The sequence below is a fragment of the Vanellus vanellus genome, assembly GCF_965231255.1.
Source record: "Vanellus vanellus genome assembly, contig: SUPER_32_unloc_1, whole genome shotgun sequence".
Taxonomy (NCBI): domain Eukaryota; kingdom Metazoa; phylum Chordata; class Aves; order Charadriiformes; family Charadriidae; genus Vanellus; species Vanellus vanellus.
In genome coordinates this window covers 17,689-38,521 of record NW_028128968.1, presented here as the reverse complement: position 1 = coordinate 38,521, position 20,833 = coordinate 17,689, and the positions used below count along the sequence as shown (strand labels likewise).

Below are 20,833 nucleotides of genomic sequence, written 5' to 3'. Positions count from 1 at the left end.
TGGAGGTATCCCGGGAGAGTTTGTTGGACGTCTGTTTGTGAGAGGATTGAGTGGTTTGATGGTTTGATAGTTGAATGGAGGAATGGATTCATGGACTGATTGGGTGAGAAATTTGCATAGAAAGTGATTTGCTGGCAATGTGGAGGGGTGGATCCATCCAATGGATCATTGGATGAATTGATGGGTGGCTCATTGGTGAATTAGTTGAATGGATGGATGGATGGATTGATGGATGCAAACATGGATGGATGGATGGGTTGATGGAGGCGAACGTGGATGGATGGATGGATGGATTGATGGAGGTGAAAATGGACGGATGGATCAGTGGATAAATGGATGAATGGGAACTTGGATCGATGGATGAATGGATGGATGGATGAATGGGAAAATAGATGGATGGATTGGTGAGAGGGTGGATAGATGGATGGATGGATGGGTGGATCATCTGATGCATGGACGGATGGATGGATATTGTGGATGGATTTAAGGACTCCTGGATGGGATGGTGCATGGAGAAATGGATGGAATGATGTTTGGATGGACATGTGGATATTTATGCCCTACATTTTGCCCTCCCTATCACAGCTGCAGCTGAGCCAGAGGAGGAACCTCCATCCCAGCCCCGCCTGGGCGAGCTCACGGCCTCCCAGGTCACCCCCGACTCCGTCCAGCTGGAGTGGAGCGTCCCCGAGGGCACCTTTGACTCCTTCACGGTGCAGTACAGGGATGGCCAAGGGCAGCCGCAGGTGCTGCCCGTGGAGGGTGGTTCGCGCAGGGTGACCGTGCCTGGGCTGTCACCGTCCCGCCGCTACAAGTTCAACCTGTACGGGCTGTGGGGTCGGAAGCGTCTGGGCCCCATCTCCACGGACGCCGTCACAGGTGAGGGGGGCTGTGGTGACGCTGAGGACCATGGGTATGGAATGTGGCCGGAGCTTGGGCAGGGCGGTGTTTGGATGAATGACTTGATCAATGGATGGATGGACGGGAACGGTGGTGGATGGATGGCTGGGAGGATGGTCGGATGGATGGATGGATGGATTGGTGGATGGACGGATTGGTGGCTATATTTAAGGACTCCTGGAGGGACTGATGGATGGATGGATGGATGGATTGGTGGATGGATGGATGGATGGATGGGTGGAACGATGGAAGGATGGATGGATGGATGGATGGATGGATGGATGGATGGATGGATGGGTGGATCTATCGATCGATTGATGAATGGATGTACTGATGGATGGACGAATGGATGGATGAACATTTGGATGAGTCTGGCGGATGAATGGATTGAAAGGTCTTTCAGATGGTTGGATGGACACATGGTTAGGATGGAGTATGTAAGGGTGGATGGATGGAGGTATCCCGGGAGAGTTTGTTGGACGTCTGTTTGTGAGAGGATTGAGTGGTTAGATGGTATGATGATTCAATGGAGGAATGGATTCATGGACTGATTGGGTGAGAAATTTGCATAGAAAGTGATTTGCTGGCAATGTGGAGGAGTGGATCCATCCAATGGATCATTGGATGAATTGATGGGTGGCTCCTTGGTGAATCAGTTGAATGGATGGATGGATGGATGGGTTTGTGGATAGATGGATTGGTGGATGCATTTAAGGACTCCTGGTTGGATGTGGTGCATGGAGAAATGGATGGAATGGTGTTTGGATGGACATGTGGATATTTATGCCCTCCATTGTGCCGTCCCTGTCGCAGCTGCAGCTGAGCCAGAGGAGGAACCTCCATCCCAGCCCCGGCTGGGCGAGCTCACGGCCTCCCAGGTCACCCCCGACTCCGTCCAGCTGGAGTGGAGCGTCCCCGAGGGCACCTTTGACTCCTTCACGGTGCAGTACAGGGATGGCCAAGGGCAGCCGCAGGTGCTGCCCGTGGAGGGTGGTTCGCGCAGGGTGACCGTGCCTGGGCTGTCACCGTCCCGCCGCTACAAGTTCAACCTGTACGGGCTGTGGGGTCGGAAGCGTCTGGGCCCCATCTCCACAGACGCCGTCACAGGTGAGGGGGGCTGTGGTGACGCTGAGGACCATGGGTTTGGAATGTGGCCGGAGCTTGGGCAGGGTGGTGTTTGGATGAATGACTTGATCAATGGATGGATGGATGGATGGATGGTTGGATGGAAGGAATAACGTCTGGATCATTGGAGGAATGGATGGATCGGCTCCTTGGTTGAGTGGACCTTTAAGTGTCTAGATGGGTGGAGATGTGTATTGATGGGCGGTTTTTGGATGAATGGCTGGATGGGTGGATGGATGGATGGATGGATGGATCGGTGGATTGATGGATGGATGGAAGGAGTAACACATGGATCATTGGATGGATTGATGGGTGGCTCCTTGGTTAATCGGATGGATGGTTGCTTGGATTGATGGATGCAAGCATGGATAGATGGATGGATGGGTTGATGGAGGCAAACGTGGATGGATGGATGGATTGATGGAGGTGAACATGGACAGATGGATCAGTGGATAAATGGATGCATGGGAACTTGGATGGATAGATGGATGGATGGATGGATGGATGAATGAATGGGAAAATGGATGGATTGGTGAGAGGGTGGATAGATGGATGGATGGATGGATGGATGGATGGATGGATGGATGGATCAATCATCTGATGGATGGACAGATGGATGGATGTTGTTGATGGATTTAAGGACTCCTGGATGGGATGGTGCATGGACAAATGGATGGATGGTTGCTTGGATTGATGGATGCAAACATGGATGGATGGGTGGATGGGTTGATGGAGGCGAAGGTGGATGGATGGATGGATTGATGGAGGTGAACATGGACGGATGGATCGGTGGATGAATGGCAACTTCGATGGATGGATGGATGGATGGATGAATGGGAAAATAGATGGATGGATTGGTGAGAGGGTGGATAGATGGATGGATGGATGGATGGATCGTTGGATGGATGGACGGATGAATGGATGTTGTGGATGGATTTAAGGACTCCTGGATGGATGTGGTGCATGGAGAAATGGATGGAATGATGTTGGGATGGACATGTGTATATTTCTGCCCTGCATTGTGCCGTCCCTGTCGCAGCTGCAGCTGAGCCAGAGGAGGAACCTCCATCCCAGCCCCGCCTGGGCGAGCTCACGGCCTCCCAGGTCACCCCCGACTCCATCCAGCTGGAGTGGAGCGTCCCCGAGGGCACCTTTGACTCCTTCATGGTGCAGTACAAGGATGGCCAAGGGCAGCCGCAGGTGCTGCCCGTGGAGGGTGGTTCGCGCAGGGTGACCGTGCCTGGGCTGTCACCGTCCCGCCGCTACAAGTTCAACCTGTACGGGCTGTGGGGTCGGAAGCGTCTGGGCCCCATCTCCACCGACGCCGTCACAGGTGAGGGGGGCTGTGGTGACGCTGAGGACCATGGGTATGGAATGTGGCCGGAGCTTGGGCAGGGCAGTGTTTGGCTGTTTGAGTGGATGGGTGGGTGGGTGGATGAGTGGAATGACATATGGATCATTGGATGCATTGATGGATGGCTCTTTGGGTAATCAGTTGAATGGATGGATGGATGGATGGATGGTTGGACGGAAGGAATAGCGTTTGTACCATTGGAGGAATGGATGGGTCGGCTCCTTGGTTGAGTGGACCGTGAAGTGTATAGATGGATGGAGATGTGTATTGATGGGTGGTTTTTGGATGAATGGCTGGTTGGGTGGATGGATGCCTGGGTGGATGGATGGATCGGTGGATGGGTGGATGGATGGGTGGATGGGTGGATGGATGGATGGATGGATGGATGGATGGATGGATGGATGGATGGATGGATGGGTGGATGGATGGATGGAATGAGTAACTTATGGATCATTGGATGAATTGATGGGTGGCTCCTTGGTTAATCGGATAGATGGATGGTTGGATTGATGGATGCAAACATGGATGGATGGATGGATGGAGGCAAATGTGGATGGATGGATTGGAGGATGAAAGGTAACGTGTATGGATGGATTGATGAATGAGCGCATAGACGGATGGATCTGTTGATGTATGGATGGATGGATGGATGGACGGATGGATGTTGTGGATGGATTTAAGAACTCCTGGATGGGATGGTGCATGGAGTAATGGATGGAATGATGTTGGGATGGACATGTGCATATTTATGCCCTTCATTGTGCCGTCCCTGTTTCAGCTGCAGCTGAGCCAGAGGAGGAACCTCCATCCCAGCCCCGCCTGGGCGAGCTCACGGCCTCCCAGGTCACCCCCGAGTCCGTCCAGCTGGAGTGGAGCGTCCCCGAGGGCACCTTTGACTCCTTCACGGTGCAGTACAGGGATGGCCAAGGGCAGCCGCAGGTGCTGCCCGTGGAGGGTGGTTCGCGCAGGGTGACCGTGCCTGGGCTGTCACCGTCCCGCCGCTACAAGTTCAACCTGTACGGGCTGTGGGGTCGGAAGCGTCTGGGCCCCATCTCCACTGACGCCGTCAGAGGTGAGGGGGGCTATGGTCACCCTGAGGACCATGGGTATGGAATGTGGCCGGAGCTTGGGCAGGGTGGTGTTTGGCTGATTGAGTGGATGGGTGGGTGGGTGGATGGGTGGAATGACATATGGATCATTGGATGCATTGATCGGTGGCTCCCTGATCAATCAATTGAATGGATGGACGGATGGATGGATGGATGGATGGATGGATGCATAGATAGATGGGAACATTGATGGATGGATGGAAGGATGGATGGATGGATGGATGGAAGGAGGGATGGGTGGAAGGATGGGTGGATGAGTGGGTGGATGGGTGGAATAATATATAGATCATTGGATGCATTGATGGGTGGCACCTTGGTTAATCAGTTGAATAGATGGATGTATTGGAGCATGGATGGATGGATGGGAACATGGATAGATGGATGGAAACGTTGGTGGATGGATGGGTGGGAGGACAGATGAATGGTTGGATGGATGGATTGGTGGATGCATTTAAGGACTCCTGGAGGGACTGATGGATGGATGGATGGATGGATGGATGGATGGATGGATGGATGGTTGGATGGATGGAACGATGGAAGGATGGATGGATTGATGGATGGATGGATGAATCGATGAATGGATGTACTGATGGATGGACCAATCGATGGATGAACATTTGGATGAGTCTGGCGGATGAATGGATTGAAAGGTGTTTCAGATGGTTGGATGGACACATGGTTAGGCTGGAGTATGGAAGGGTGGATGGATGGAGGTATCCCGGGAGATTTTGTTGCACGTCTGTTTGTGAGAGGATTGAGTGGTTTGATGGTTTGATAGTTGAATGGAGGAATGGATTCATGGACTGATTGGGTGAGAAATTTGCCTAAGAAAGTGATTTGCTGGCAATGTGGAGGAGTGGATCCATCCAATGGATCATTGGATGAATTGATGGGTGGCTCCTTGGTTAATCAGCTGAATGGATGGATGGATGGATGGATGTGGATAAATGGATTGGTTAATGCATTTAAGGATTCCTGCTTGGATGTGGAGCATGGAGAAATGGATGGAATGGTGTTTGGATGGTCGCTCCTTTGTTAATCAGTTGAATGGATGGATATATTGGAGCATGGATGTATGGGTGGGAACATGCATAGATGGATGGAAACGGTGGTAGATGGATGGAGGGGAGGATGGATGGATGGTTGGATGGATGGATTGGTAGATGGATGGATTGGTGGATGGAAGAATTGGTGGATGGTTTTAAGGACTCTTGGATGGGATGGTGCATGGAGAAATGGATGGAATGATGTTTGGATGGACATGTGGATATTTATGCCCTGCATTGTGCCGTCCCTGTCGCAGCTGCAGCTGAGCCAGAGGAGGAACCTCCATCCCAGCCCCGCCTGGGCGAGCTCACGGCCTCCCAGGTCACCCCCGACTCCGTCCAGCTGGAGTGGAGCGTCCCCGAGGGCACCTTTGACTCCTTCACGGTGCAGTACAGGGATGGCCAAGGGCAGCCGCAGGTGCTGCCCGTGGAGGGTGGTTCGCGCAGGGTGACCGTGCCTGGGCTGTCACCGTCCCGCCGCTACAAGTTCAACCTGTACGGGCTGTGGGGTCGGAAGCGTCTGGGCCCCATCTCCACGGACGCCGTCACAGGTGAGGGGGGCTGTGGTGACGCTGAGGACCATGGGTATGGAATGTGGCCGGAGCTTGGGCAGGGCGGTGTTTGGCTGTTTGAGTGGATGGGTGGGTGGATGGATGAGTGGAATGACATATGGATCATTGGATGCATTGATGGATGGCTCTTTGGGTAATCAGTTGAATGGATGGATGGATGGATGGATGGATGGATGGATGGATAGCTGGATGGATAGGTCGTTCGCAATGTTAGTGGATTAATGGGAACATTGATAAATGGATGGATGGAGGCGTGGAAGGATGGGTGGATGAGTGGGTTGGTGGGTGGAATAATATATAGATCGTTGGATGCATTGATGGGTGGCTCCTTGGTTAATCAGTTGAATAGATGGATGTATTGGAGCATGGATGGATGTATGGGAACATGGATAGATGGATGGAAACGTTGGGGGATGGATGGGTGGGAGGATGGATGGATGGATTCGTGGATGCATTTAAGGACTCCTGGAGGGACTGATGGATGGATGGATGGATGGATGGATGGATGGATGGATGAATGGATTGATGGATGGATGAATGGATTGGTGGATGGATGGATGGATGGATGGATGGAATGATGGAAGGATGGATGGATGGATGGATGGATGGATGGATGGATGGATGGATCAATCGATGAATGGATGTACTGATGGATGGACCAATGGATGGATGAACATTTGGATGAGTCTGGGTGATGAATGGATTGAAATGTGTTTCAGATGGTTGGATGGACACATGGTTAGGCTGGAGTATGGAAGGGTGGATGGATGGAGGTATCCCGGGAGAGTTTGTTGGACGTCTGTTTGTGAGAGGATTGAGTGGTTAGATGGTATGATGATTCAATGGAGGAATGGATTCATGGACTGATTGGGTGAGAAATTTGCATAGAAAGTGATTTGCTGGCAATGTGGAGGGGTGGATCCATCCAATGGATCATTGGATGAATTGATGGGTGGCTCCTTGGTGAATCAGCTGAATGGATGGATGGATGGATGGGTTTGTGGTTAGATGGATTGGTGGATGCATTTAAGGACTCCTGCTTGGATGTGGTGCACGGAGAAATGGATGGAATGGTGTTTGGATGGTCGCTCCTTTGTTAATCAGTTCAATGGATGGATATATTGGAGCATGGATGGATGGGTGGGAACATGGATAGATGGATAGAAACGGTGGTAGATAGATGGAGGGGAGGATGGATGGATGGTTGGATGGATGGATGGGTGGGTGGATGGATGAATGGATGGATGGATGGACGGATGGATGTTGTGGATTGATTTAAGAACTCCAGGATGGGATGGTGCGTGGAGAAATGGATGGAATGATATTTGGATGCACATGTGCATATTTATGCCCTTCCTTGTGCTGTCCTGTCGCAGCTGCAGCTGAGCCAGAGGAGGAACCTCCATCCCAGCCCCGCCTGGGTGAGCTCACGGCCTCCCAGGTCACCCCCGACTCCGTCCAGCTGGAGTGGAGCGTCCCCGAGGGCACCTTTGACTCCTTCACGGTGCAGTACAGGGATGGCCAAGGGCAGCCGCAGGTGCTGCCCGTGGAGGGTGGTTCGCGCAGGGTGACCGTGCCTGGGCTGTCACCGTCCCGCCGCTACAAGTTCAACCTGTACGGGCTGTGGGGTCGGGAGCGTCTGGGCCCCATCTCCACCGACGCCGTCACAGGTGAGGGGGGGTGCGGACCCCACCTTTTCCCCCATGATGCCAGGGGGAAGGAAGAGGGGAGAAGCTTGGGCCGGATCTGTCCTGATCCCCTGGGCCCTGCGGGAACTGGGAACATCTCCTGGGTGCTGACGGGGTCGGAGGCACGGGAACGTGCAAGACTGGAGGGAGGGAGGATGGAAGGAAGGAAGGAAGATTGGATGGTTGGTGCATTGATGGATGGGTGGGTGGGTGGGTGGGTGGGTAGATGGAAGGGTGCCGATATGTCTATTTGGTTACGTGAGGAGACCGATGGTTGAAACATTGGAGGGGTGGTTCCGTGTATACATCAATGGATGGACTGATGGAAGGATGGATGGATGGATGGATGGACGGACGGATGTTGTGAATGGATTTAAGAACTCCTGGATGGGATGGTGCACGGAGAAATGGATGGAATGATGTTTGGATGGACATGTGGATATTTATGCCCTCCATTGTGCCGTCCCTGTCGCAGCTGCAGCTGAACCAGAGGAGGAACCTCCATCCCAGCCCCGCCTGGGCGAGCTCACGGCCTCCCAGGTCACCCCCGAGTCCGTCCAGCTGGAGTGGAGCGTCCCCGAGGGCACCTTTGACTCCTTCACGGTGCAGTACAGGGATGGCCAAGGGCAGCCGCAGGTGCTGCCCGTGGAGGGTGGTTCGCGCAGGGTGACCGTGCCTGGGCTGTCACCGTCCCGCCGCTACAAGTTCAACCTGTACGGGCTGTGGGGTCGGAAGCGTCTGGGCCCCATCTCCACGGACATTGTCACAGGTGAGGGGGGCTGTGGTGACGCTGAGGACCATGGGTTTGGAATGTGGCCAGAGCTTGGGCAGGGCAGTGTTTGGCTGTTTGAGTGGATGGGTGGGTGGGTGGATGGGTGGAATGACATATGGATCACCGGATGCATTGATCAGTGGCTCCTTGGTCAAGCAATTGAATGGATGGATGGATGGATGGATGGATGGATGCATAGATAGATGGGAACTTTAATGGATGAATGGGAACATTGAGCGATGGATGGACGGATGGATGGAAGGAGGGATGGGTGGAAGGATGGGTGGATGAGTGGGTGGATGGGTGGAATAATATAGAGATCATTGGATGCATTGATGGGTGGCTCCTTGGTTAATCAGATGAATGGATGGATGTATTGGAGCATGGATGGATGGATGGGAACATGGATAGATGGATGGAAACGTTGGCGAATGGATGGAGGGGAGGATGGATGGATGGACGGATGGATGGATTGGTGGATGCATAGATTGGTGGATGGATTTAAGGACTCCTGGATGGATATGGTGCATGGATAAATGGATGGAGAGATGTTTGGATGGACATGTGGATATTTCTGCCCTGCATTGTCCTGTCCCTGTCGCAGCTGCAGTTGAGCCAGAGGAGGAACCTCCATCCCAGCCCCGCCTGGGCGAGCTCACGGCCTCCCAGGTCACCCCCGAGTCCGTCCAGCTGGAGTGGAGCGTCCCTGAGGGCACCTTTGACTCCTTCACGGTGCAGTACAGGGATGGCCAAGGGCAGCCGCAGGTGCTGCCCGTGGAGGGTGGTTCGCGCAGGGTGACCGTGCCTGGGCTGTCACCGTCCCGCCGCTACAAGTTCAACCTGTACGGGCTGTGGGGTCGGAAGCGTCTGGGCCCCATCTCCACGGACGCTGTCACAGGTGAGGGGGGCTGTGGTGACGCTGAGGACCATGGGTAAGGAATGTGGCTGGAGCTTGGGCATGGCAGTGTTTGGATGAATGACTTGATCCATGGATGGATGGATGGATGGATGGTTGGACGGAAGGAATAACGTCTGGATCATTGGAGGAATTGATGGATCGGCTCCTTGGTTCAGTGGACCTTTAAGTGTCTAGATGGGTGGAGATGTGTATTGATGGGCGGTTTTTGGATGAATGGCTGGATGGGTGGATGGCTGGCTGGGTGGCTGGATGGATGGGTGGATGGATGGATGGATGGATGGATGGATGGTTGGACGGAAGGAATAGCGTCAGGATCATTGGAGGAATGGATGGGTCGGCTCCTTGGTTGAGTGGGCCGTGAAGTGTATAGATGGGTGGAGATGTGTACAGATGGGCGGTTTTTGGATGAATGGCTGGGTGGGTGGATGGCTGGGTGGGTGGATGGGAGCATTGATGGAACAGTAACATATGGATCATTGGATGAATTGATGGGTGGCTCCTTGGTTAATCAGATGGATGGATGGTTGGATTGATGGATGCAAACATGGATGGATGGATGGGTGGGTTGATGGAGGCGAACGTGGATGGATGGATGGATGGATTGATGGAGGTGAACATGGACGGATGGATCAGTGGATAAATGGATGAATGGGAACTTGGATGGATGGATGGATGGATGGATGCATGGATGGATGAATGGATGAATGGGAAAATAGATGGATGGATTGGTGAGAGGGTGGATAGATGGATGGATGGATGGATGGATGGATCGTCGGATGGCTGGATGGATGGATGGATGTTGTGGATGGATTTAAGGACTCCTGGATGGATGTGGTGCATGGAGAAATGGATGGAGAGATGTTTGGATGGACATGTGCATATTTATGCCCTTCATTGTTCCATCCCTGTCGCAGCTGCAGTTGAGCCAGAGGAGGAACCTCCATCCCAGCCCCGGCTGGGCGAGCTCACGGCCTCCCAGGTCACCCCCGACTCCGTCCAGCTGGAGTGGAGCGTCCCCGAGGGCACCTTTGACTCCTTCACGGTGCAGTACAGGGATGGCCAAGGGCAGCCGCAGGTGCTGCCCGTGGAGGGTGGTTCGCGCAGGGTGACCGTGCCTGGGCTGTCACCGTCCCGCCGCTACAAGTTCAACCTGTACGGGCTATGGGGTCGGGAGCGTCTGGGCCCCATCTCCACCGACGCCGTCACAGGTGAGGGGGGCTGTGGTGACGCTGAGGACCATGGGTAAGGAATGTGGCCGGAGCTTGGGCAGGGCGGTGTTTGGCTCTTTGAGTGGATGGGTGGGTGGATGGATGAGTGGAATGACATATGGATCACCGGATGCATTGATCGGTGCCTCCTTGGTCAATCAATTGAATGGATGGATGGATGGATGGATGGATGGATGGATGGATGGACGGACGGAAGGATGGATGGATGGATAGATGGATGGATGCATAGATAGATGGGAACATTGATGGATGGATGGATGGATGGATGGATGGATGGATGGATGGGTGGGTGGAAGGATGGGTGGATGAGTGGGTGGATGGGTGGAATAATATATAGATCATTGGATGCATTGATGGGTGGCTCCTTGGTTAATCAGCTGAATGGATGGATGGATGGTAGCATGGATCAATGTATGGGAACATGGATCGATGGATGGAAACGTTGGTGGATGGATGGGTGGGGGGATGGATAGGTGGATTGGTGGATGGATTTAAGGACTCCTGGATGGATGTGGTACATGGAGAAATGGATGGAGAGATGTTTGGATGGACATGTGGATATTTATGCCCTTCATTGTGCCGTCCCTGTCGCAGCTGCAGCTGAGCCAGAGGAGGAACCTCCATCCCAGCCCCGGCTGGGCGAGCTCACGGCCTCCCAGGTCACCCCCGAGTCCGTCCAGCTGGAGTGGAGCGTCCCCGAGGGCACCTTTGACTCCTTCACGGTGCAGTACAGGGATGGCCAAGGGCAGCCGCAGGTGCTGCCCGTGGAGGGTGGTTCGCGCAGGGTGACCGTGCCTGGGCTGTCACCGTCCCGCCGCTACAAGTTCAACCTGTACGGGCTGTGGGGTCGGAAGCGTCTGGGCCCCATCTCCACCGACGCCGTCACAGGTGAGGGGGGCTGTGGTGACGCTGAGGACCATGGGTATGGAATGTGGCCGGAGCTTGGGCAGGGCGGTGTTTGGCTGTTTGAGTGGATGGGTGGGTGGGTGGATGAGTGGAATGACATATGGATCATTGGATCCATTGATGGGTGGCTCTTTGGGTAATCAGATGGATGGATGGATGGATGGATGGATGGGTGGAAGGATGGGTGGATGAGTGGGTGGATGGGTGGAATAATATAGAGATCATTGGATGCATTGATGGGTGGCTCCTTGGTTAATCAGATGAATGGATGGATGTATTGGAGCATGGATGGATGGATGGGAACATGGATAGATGGATGGAAACGTTGGGGGATGGATGGAGGGGAGGATGGACGGATGGATTGGTGGATGCATTTAAGGACTCCTGGAGGGACTGATGGATGGATGGATGGATGGATGGATGGATGGATGGATGGATGAATGGATTGATGGATGGATGAATGGATTGGTGGATGGATGGATGGATGGATGGATGGATGGATGGATGGATGGATGAATCGATGAATGGATGTACTGATGGATGGACCAATGGATGGATGAACATTTGGATGAGTCTGGGTGATGAATGGATTGAAAGGTGTTTCAGATGGTTGGATGGACACATGGTTAGGCTGGAGTATGGAAGGGTGGATGGATGGAGGTATCCCGGGAGATTTTGTTGCCCGTCTGTTTGTGAGAGGATTGAGTGGTTAGATGGTATGATGATTCAATGGAGGAATGGATTCATGGACTGATTGGGTGAGAAATTTGCATAGAAAGTGATTTGCTGGCAATGTGGAGGGGTGGATCCATCCAATGGGTCATTGGATGAATTGATGGGTGGCTCCTTGGTTAATCAGTTGAATGGATGGATGGATGGATGGGTTTGTGGTTAGATGGATTGGTGGATGCATTTAAGGACTCCTGCTTGGATGTGGTGCATGGAGAAATGGATGGAATGGTGTTTGGATGGTCGCTCCTTTGTTAATCAGTTGAATGGATGGATATATTGGAGCATGGATGTATGGGTGGTAACATGGATAGATGGATGGAAACGGTGGTAGATGAATGGAGGGGAGGATGGATGGATGGTTGGATGGATGGATTGGTGGATGGATGGATGTTGTGGATGGATTTAAGGACTCCTGGATGGGATGGTGCATGAATAAAAGGATGGAATGATGTTTGGATGCACATGTGCATATTTCTGCCCTTCATTGTGCCGTCCCTGTCGCAGCTGCAGCTGAACCAGAGGAGGAACCTCCATCCCAGCCCCGGCTGGGCGAGCTCACGGCCTCCCAGGTCACCCCCGATTCTGTCCAGCTGGAGTGGAGCGTCCCCGAGGGCACCTTTGACTCCTTCACGGTGCAGTACAGGGATGGCCAAGGGCAGCCGCAGGTGCTGCCCGTGGAGGGTGGTTCACGCAGGGTGACCGTGCCTGGGCTGTCACCGTCCCGCCGCTACAAGTTCAACCTGTACGGGCTGTGGGGTCGGAAGCGTCTGGGCCCCATCTCCACGGACGCTGTCACAGGTGAGGAGGGCTGTGGTGACGCTGAGGACCATGGGTATGGAATGTGGCCGGAGCTTGGGCAGGGCGTTTTTTGGATGAATGACATGATCAATGGATGGATGGATGGATGGATGGATGGTTGGACGGACGGAATAACGTATGGACCGTTGCATGAATGGATGGGTCGGCTCCTTGGTTGAGTGGCCTGTGAAGTATATAGATGGGTGGAGATGTGTATTGATGGGCGGTTTTTGGATGGATGGCTGGGTGGGTGGATGGCTGGATGGGTGGATGACTGGATGAATGGATGGTAGCATGGATCAATGTATGGGAACATGGATCGATGGATGGAAACGTTGGTGGATGGATGGGTGGGGGGATGGATAGGTGGATTTTTGGATGGATTTAAGGACTCCTGGATGGATGTGGTACATGGAGAAATGGATGGAGAGATGTTTGGATGGACATGTGGATATTTATGCCCTGCATTGTGCCGTCCCTGTCGCAGCTGCAGCTGAGCCAGAGGAGGAACCTCCATCCCAGCCCCGGCTGGGCGAGCTCACGGCCTCCCAGGTCACCCCCGAGTCCGTCCAGCTGGAGTGGAGCGTCCCCGAGGGCACCTTTGACTCCTTCACGGTGCAGTACAGGGATGGCCAAGGGCAGCCGCAGGTGCTGCCCGTGGAGGGTGGTTCGCGCAGGGTGACCGTGCCTGGGCTGTCACCGTCCCGCCGCTACAAGTTCAACCTGTACGGGCTGTGGGGTCGGAAGCGTCTGGGCCCCATCTCCACGGACATTGTCACAGGTGAGGGGGGCTGTGGTGATCCTGAGGATGGAATTTGGCCAGAGCTTGGCCAGTGTGGTTTTTGGATGAATGACATGATCAATGGATGGATGGATGGATGGATGGTTGGAAGGAAGGAATAACGTCTGGATCATTGGAGGAATTGATGGATCGGCTCCTTGGTTCAGTGGACCTTTAAGTGTCTAGATGGGTGGAGATGTGTATTGATGGGCGGTTTTTGGATGAATGGCTGGATGGGTGGATGGATGGATGGCTGGATGGATGGATCGGTGGATTGATGGATGTATGGAAGGAGTAACACATGGATCATTGGATGGATTGATGGGTGGCTCCTTGGTTAATTGGATGGATGGTTGCTTGGATTGATGGATGCAAGCATGGATAGATGGATGGATGGGTTGATGGAGGTGAAGGTGGATGGATGGATGGATTGATGGAGGTGAACATGGACGGATGGATCGGTGGATGAATGGCAACTTGGATGGATGGATGGATGGATGGATGGATGGATGGATCGTCGGATGGATGGACGGACGGATGGATGTTGTGGATGGATTTAAGGACTCGTGGTTGGATGTGGTACATGGAGAAATGGATGGAGAGATGTTTGGATGGACATGTGCATATTTATGCCCTGCATTGTCCTGTCCCTGTCGCAGCTGCAGCTGAGCCAGAGGAGGAACCTCCATCCCAGCCCCGCCTGGGCGAGCTCACGGCCTCCCAGGTCACCCCCGACTCCGTCCAGCTGGAGTGGAGCGTCCCCGAGGGCACCTTTGACTCCTTCACGGTGCAGTACAGGGATGGCCAAGGGCAGCCGCAGGTGCTGCCCGTGGAGGGTGGTTCGCGCAGGGTGACCGTGCCTGGGCTGTCACCGTCCCGCCGCTACAAGTTCAACCTGTACGGGCTGTGGGGTCGGAAGCGTCTGGGCCCCATCTCCACCGACGCCATCACAGGTGAGGGGGGCTGTGGTGACGCTGAGGACCATGGGTTTGGAGTGTGGGAGGAGCTTGGGCAGGGCCGTGTTTGGATGAATGACTTGATCCATGGATGGATGGATGGATGGATGGTTGGACGGAAGGAATAGCGTATGGACCGTTGGAGGAATGGATGGGTCGGCTCCTTGGTTGAGTGGGCCATGAAGTGCATAGATGGGTGGAGATGTGTATTGATGGGCGGTTTTTGGATGAACGGCTGGCTGGGTGGATGCGTGGATGGCTGGGTGGGTGGGTGGGTGGATGGGAGCATCGATGGAACAGTAACATATGGATCATTGGATGAATTGATGGATGGCTCCTTGGTTAATCGGATGGATGGATGGTTGGATTGATGGATGCAAACATGGATGGATGGATGGGTTGATGGAGGCGAACGTGGATGGATGGATGGATGGATTGATGGAGGTGAACATGGACAGATGGATCAGTGGATAAATGGATGAATGGGAACTTGGATGGATGGATGGATGGATGGATGGATGGATGGATGGATGAATGGGAAAATAGATGGATGGATTGGTGAGAGGGTGGATAGATGGATGGATGGATGGGTGGATCATCTGATGCATGGACGGATGGATGGATATTGTGGATGGATTTAAGGACTCCTGGATGGGATGGTGCATGGAGAAATGGATGGAATGATGTTTGGATGGACATGTGGATATTTCTGCCCTACATTTTTCCGTCCCTGTCGCAGCTGCAGCTGAGCCAGAGGAGGAACCTCCATCCCAGCCCCGCCTGGGCGAGCTCACGGCCTCCCAGGTCACCCCCGACTCCGTCCAGCTGGAGTGGAGCGTCCCCGAGGGCACCTTTGACTCCTTCACGGTGCAGTACAGGGATGGCCAAGGGCAGCCGCAGGTGCTGCCCGTGGAGGGTGGTTCGCGCAGGGTGACCGTGCCTGGGCTGTCACCGTCCCGCCGCTACAAGTTCAACCTGTACGGGCTGTGGGGTCGGAAGCGTCTGGGCCCCATCTCCACGGACGCCGTCACAGGTGAGGAGGGCTGTGGTCACCCTGAGGACCATGGGTATGGAATGTGGCCGGAGCTTGGGCAGAGCGGTGTTTGGATGAATGACTTGATCAATGGAGGGATGGATGGATGGATGGTTGGACGTAAGGAATAACGTATGGACCGTTGGATGAATGGATGGGTCGGCTCCTTGGTTGAGTGTCAACTCAACTAAAGCATATGGATGGATGGAGATGTGGATGGATGGATGGATGAATGGATGGATGGATGGATTGATGGATCGATGGGAACGTTGATGGATGAATGGGAACACTGATGGATGGATGCATGGATGGATGGATGGATGGATGGATGGATGGATGGATGGACACATTGTTAGGATGGAGTATGGAAGGTTGGCTGGACGGAGAGATCCCGAGAGAGTTTGTTGGACGTCTGTTTGTGAGAGGATTGAGTGGTTTGATGGTTTGATAGTTGAATGGAGGAATGGATTCATGGACTGATTGGGTGAGAAATTTGCATAGAAAGTGATTTGCTGGCAATGTGGAGGGGTGGATCCATCCAATGGGTCATTGGATGCATTGATGGGTGGCTCCTTGGTGAATCAGCTGAATGGATGGATGGATGGTAGCATGGATCAATGTATGGGAACATGGATCGATGGATGGGAACGTTGGTGGATGGATGGGTGGGGGGATGGATAGGTGGATTGGTGGATGGATTTAAGGACTCCTCGATGTATGTGGTACATGGAGAAATGGATGGAGAGATGTTTGGATGGACATGTGCATATTTATGCTCTGTATTGTGCCCTCCCTGTTGCAGCGGCAGCTGAGCCAGAGGAGGAACCTCCATCCCAGCCCCGCCTGGGCGAGCTCACGGCCTCCCAGGTCACCCCCGAGTCCGTCCAGCTGGAGTGGAGCGTCCCCGAGGGCACCTTTGACTCCTTCACGGTGCAGTACAGGGATGGCCAAGGGCAGCCGCAGGTGCTGCCCGTGGAGGGTGGTTCGCGCAGGGTGACCGTGCCTGGGCTGTCACCGTCCCGCCGCTACAAGTTCAACCTGTACGGGCTGTGGGGTCGGGAGCGTCTGGGCCCCATCTCCACGGACGCCGTCACAGGTGAGGGGGGCTGTGGTGACGCTGAGGACCATGGGTTTGGAGTATGGGAGGAGCTTGGGCAGGGCGGTATTTGGCTGATTTAGTGGATGGGTGGGTGGGTGGGTGGAATAATATATGGATCATTGGATATATTGATTGGTGGCTCCTTGGTTAACCGGTTGAATGGATGGATGGATGAGAACACGAATGGATAGATGGATGGATGGATGGATGGATGTTTATTTCTTGCATTGTGCTCTCTCTTTTGCAGCCCCGGTTCCACAAGAAGAGATGCCACCATCCCAGCCCCGCTTGGGCAACCTCACAGCCTCCCATATTACCTCTGAGTCCATCCAGCTGGAGTGGAGCGTCCCCGAAGGCACCTTTGACTCCTTCACGGTGCAGTACAGGGATGCCCAAGGGCAGCCGGAGTCACTGCTCATTGACGGAGGGTCCCACACAGTGACCGTGCCTGGCCTGTCACCGTCCCATCGCTACAATTTCTACCTCTATGGGGTGTTGGGGCAGAAACGTCTGGGTCCCATCTCACTTGACACCATCACCGGTGAGCCCGTGCACTGGATCGGTCCGTTTCCCATTTGCGTGCTCGGTTTGGAGTGTGGCAGGAGCTGGGGCAGGGCCCATCCTCGTCCCCTGGGCCTGGTGGAACTGGGAACATCTCTTGGGTGCTTACTGGGGGATGGATGGAGGGATGGGACCATGCAAAGCTGGATGGATGCAGGCATAGGTTGATGGAAGATTGTTTGTTGGATGGATGGTTGGATGGATGAAAGTTTGGCTGGATGGATTACTGGATGGAAGGTTGGTTGGATGGGCACATGGATGGATAGAAAGAAGGATGGATGGATGGATGGATGGATGGATGGATGGATGGAAGCTTGTGTGGGTGGATGGATTAATTGCTGGAAGGTTGGGTGGATGGATGGATTAATAAATGGAAGATGGGGTGGGTGGGTGGGTGCGCGGAGGGATGGATGGACAGATGGGTGGACACCCAGTTGGATGGAGGGATGGATGGTGGCATGGACTGATGGATGGATAAAGGTGCACGGAGGATGGAGGGGTAGAGGAATGTTTGGTTGGTTGTTGAGCAGAGGGATGGATGGGGGGATGGATGTTTATGCCCTGTGTTGCGTCCTCTGTGTTGCAGCCCCAGCCCCACAAAAGGAGATGTCACCGTCCCAGCCCCGCCTGGGCGAGCTCACGGCCTCCCAGGTCACCCCCGAGTCCGTCCAGCTGGAGTGGAGCGTCCCCGAGGGCACCTTTGACTCCTTCACGGTGCAGTACAAGGATGGCCAAGGGCAGCCGCAGGTGCTGCCCGTGGAGGGTGGTTCGCGCAGGGTGACCGTGCCTGGGCTGTCACCGTCCCGCCGCTACAAGTTCAACCTGTACGGGCTGTGGGGTCGGGAGCGTCTGGGCCCCATCTCCACCGACGCCGTCACAGGTGAGGGCATCTGCGGACCATTTCTCTGTCCCCTTTGGATGCTCATTTTGGGGTGGCAGCAAGAGTTTGGGCAGGGCCTGTCCTGGTCCTTCGGGTCTTGTGGGAACTCGGAACATCTCTTGGGTGCTAAGAAGGGCGCGGACGATGGGATGGATGTGTGCAAGGTTGGATGGATGGATGGATGGATGGATGGATGGATGGATGGATGGATTCATGGACAGATGGATGGATGGATTCATAGATAAATTCATGGATGGGTGGATGGATTCATGGATTCATGGATTCATGGACAGATGGATGGATGGATTCATGGTGGATTCATGGATGGATTCATGGATGGATTCATGGATGGAAGGAAGGAATTTGCTTCTTTGATGTTTTCACTATTTGGATGACTGGATGACTCGGTGGATACTTGGCTGGATGGGTCGGTGGACTCGTGGGATATGGGAACAAACTCTCGGCACCGAGTGTGGGACTGATGGAGGAAGGGGAGCGTGAATGTTGAAGGGCTGAAGGGACAGACAGATGCATGTGTGGAGAATGGATGGATGGATGGATGGATGGATGGATGGATGGATGGATGGATGTTTAGTTGGTTGGTTGAATGTGTAGGTGGACTGAAGGTTGGTCGGACAGATGGATGGACGATGGAGGTTTGGATGAATGGAAGAATGGATGCATGGATGGGTAGACCGATGGCATCGTTGGCAGAGGAATGTGTGGGTAGATGGAAGGGCGCATGGCAGGGTGAGCAATGTCTGGATCAGCTGCAGCATGGATGGACGTGTGACGGGTGGGTGAAAAAATGGCCGTACGGTGACTGGATGGTTAGATGTATGGCCTGATGGTTGGTTGGATGGATGGATGTTCAGGTGGATGGCTGGACAGATGGATGAACGGTTGGCTGACTGCCTGGGTAGAAGGATGGATGGATGGATAGATGGATGGATGGATGGATGGATGGATGGATGGATGGATGGATGGATGGATGGATGAAAAGCTGGCTGGCTGGCTGGACAGATGGTTGGATGATTGGAAAGATGGGTGGGTGGTTGTATGGATGGAGGGATGATTGATTGGATGGCTGGATGGTTGGGTGTTTGGTCAGCTGGATGGATTGTTGGATGGTTGGATGGACAGTGGGATAGATGGATGGGTGTAGGGAAGGTTGGATGGTTGATGGCTGCACTGTTGGATAGTTGTTGGATGGGTGGATGGACAGTTGCATAGACGGGTGGGTGGGTGGATGGTTGGGTGGTTGATGCTGGACAGTTGGACGGTGGATGCTGGATGGTTGGACGGTGGATGGTTGATGCTGGACAGTTGGGCCGTTGGGCGGTTGGATGGTTGGACAGTTGATGGTGGCATTGTTGGATGGTTGGTGGTTGGATGGTTGATGGTTGGACGGTTGCTGACTGGACACTTGGAATGTTGGTTGGAGCGATGGCGTGTTGGAGTCCTGAGTGGGTCGTCCCTGGTGGGAAGAGTCCCCTGGGGGCCGTGGGTGGGGGACTCCGGGGTGCTACAGGGGGTCTGAGCGTGGTGGGCTCCATGGGGGCTTCTGTGGGGCTGGGTGGAGGGGCTGGTGGTCACATGGGGGGGACTGTTCATTGGGGAGCAGTGGGTGGGTGGGTCCTTGGGGGGGTTGGGGGTGTCAGCGGCCACCCCCCACCCCCACGCAGGTGCCCCGGGGACCCTCTGGGTGGGCACCGTGTGGCCCCGCAGCGCCCGGCTGCACTGGGCGCCCCCCCATGCCCCCCCTGATGGCTACGACCTCGTCTATGGCCCCCCTGGAGGACCCCAGCAGGTAATGTCACCCACCCCCCACCCCCAAAGCACCCCAAAAACCCAGGACACCCCTGGGGACCCCAATGACCCCCCTGGGGCACCCTGGTCCTTCCCCATGGCCCCCAATATTCCTTGTAGGACTCCAATAACACTTTGGGGAACCCAATATCCCCCCATGTACCCCAATATCTCTTGCGGGACCCCTAATGCCCTCTTAGGACACCCCAATATGCCCCCTGGGAACCCCAATAACACCCAGGAGACCCCAATATTCCTTGTAGGACCCCTAATACTAACTTAGGACCCCCCAATACCCCACCTGGGACCCCAATACCCCCTTGAAGCACCTCAATAACACCTCTGGGACCCCGATAACACCCAGGGGACCCCAATATCCCTTGTGGGACCCCTAATACTCCCTTAGGGCACCCCAATACTCCTGCTGGGACCCCAATACCCCCTTGGGGACCCCAATAACGCCCTGGGGACCCCAATAACACCCTGGGAGACCCCAATAATGTCTTGGGGGACCCCAATAACCCCACAGGGACCCCAATATCCTTTGTGGGACCTGTAATACTC

The 20,833-nt window shown here is 54.4% G+C and overlaps 1 protein-coding gene across 1 annotated transcript in view; it reads left to right on the top strand.

Moving 5' to 3' along the window:
- LOC309682788 (tenascin-X-like) overlaps positions 1-20,833 on the top strand; it is a 67,103-nt gene that overhangs the window by 36,987 nt on the left and 9,283 nt on the right. Inside the window, exons 25-42 of the mRNA XM_082499730.1 lie at positions 624-872; positions 1,755-2,000; positions 3,106-3,351; positions 4,262-4,444; positions 5,830-6,078; positions 7,506-7,976; positions 8,353-8,563; positions 9,171-9,464; positions 10,406-10,693; positions 11,309-11,595; positions 12,883-13,150; positions 13,644-13,931; positions 14,591-14,884; positions 15,633-15,920; positions 16,729-17,016; positions 17,267-17,560; positions 18,167-18,460; positions 20,146-20,270. Coding sequence (XP_082355856.1) covers positions 624-872; positions 1,755-2,000; positions 3,106-3,351; positions 4,262-4,444; positions 5,830-6,078; positions 7,506-7,976; positions 8,353-8,563; positions 9,171-9,464; positions 10,406-10,693; positions 11,309-11,595; positions 12,883-13,150; positions 13,644-13,931; positions 14,591-14,884; positions 15,633-15,920; positions 16,729-17,016; positions 17,267-17,560; positions 18,167-18,460; positions 20,146-20,270 — 4,863 coding nt within the window. The remainder of the gene's footprint in view (positions 1-623; positions 873-1,754; positions 2,001-3,105; positions 3,352-4,261; positions 4,445-5,829; positions 6,079-7,505; positions 7,977-8,352; positions 8,564-9,170; positions 9,465-10,405; positions 10,694-11,308; positions 11,596-12,882; positions 13,151-13,643; positions 13,932-14,590; positions 14,885-15,632; positions 15,921-16,728; positions 17,017-17,266; positions 17,561-18,166; positions 18,461-20,145; positions 20,271-20,833) is intronic.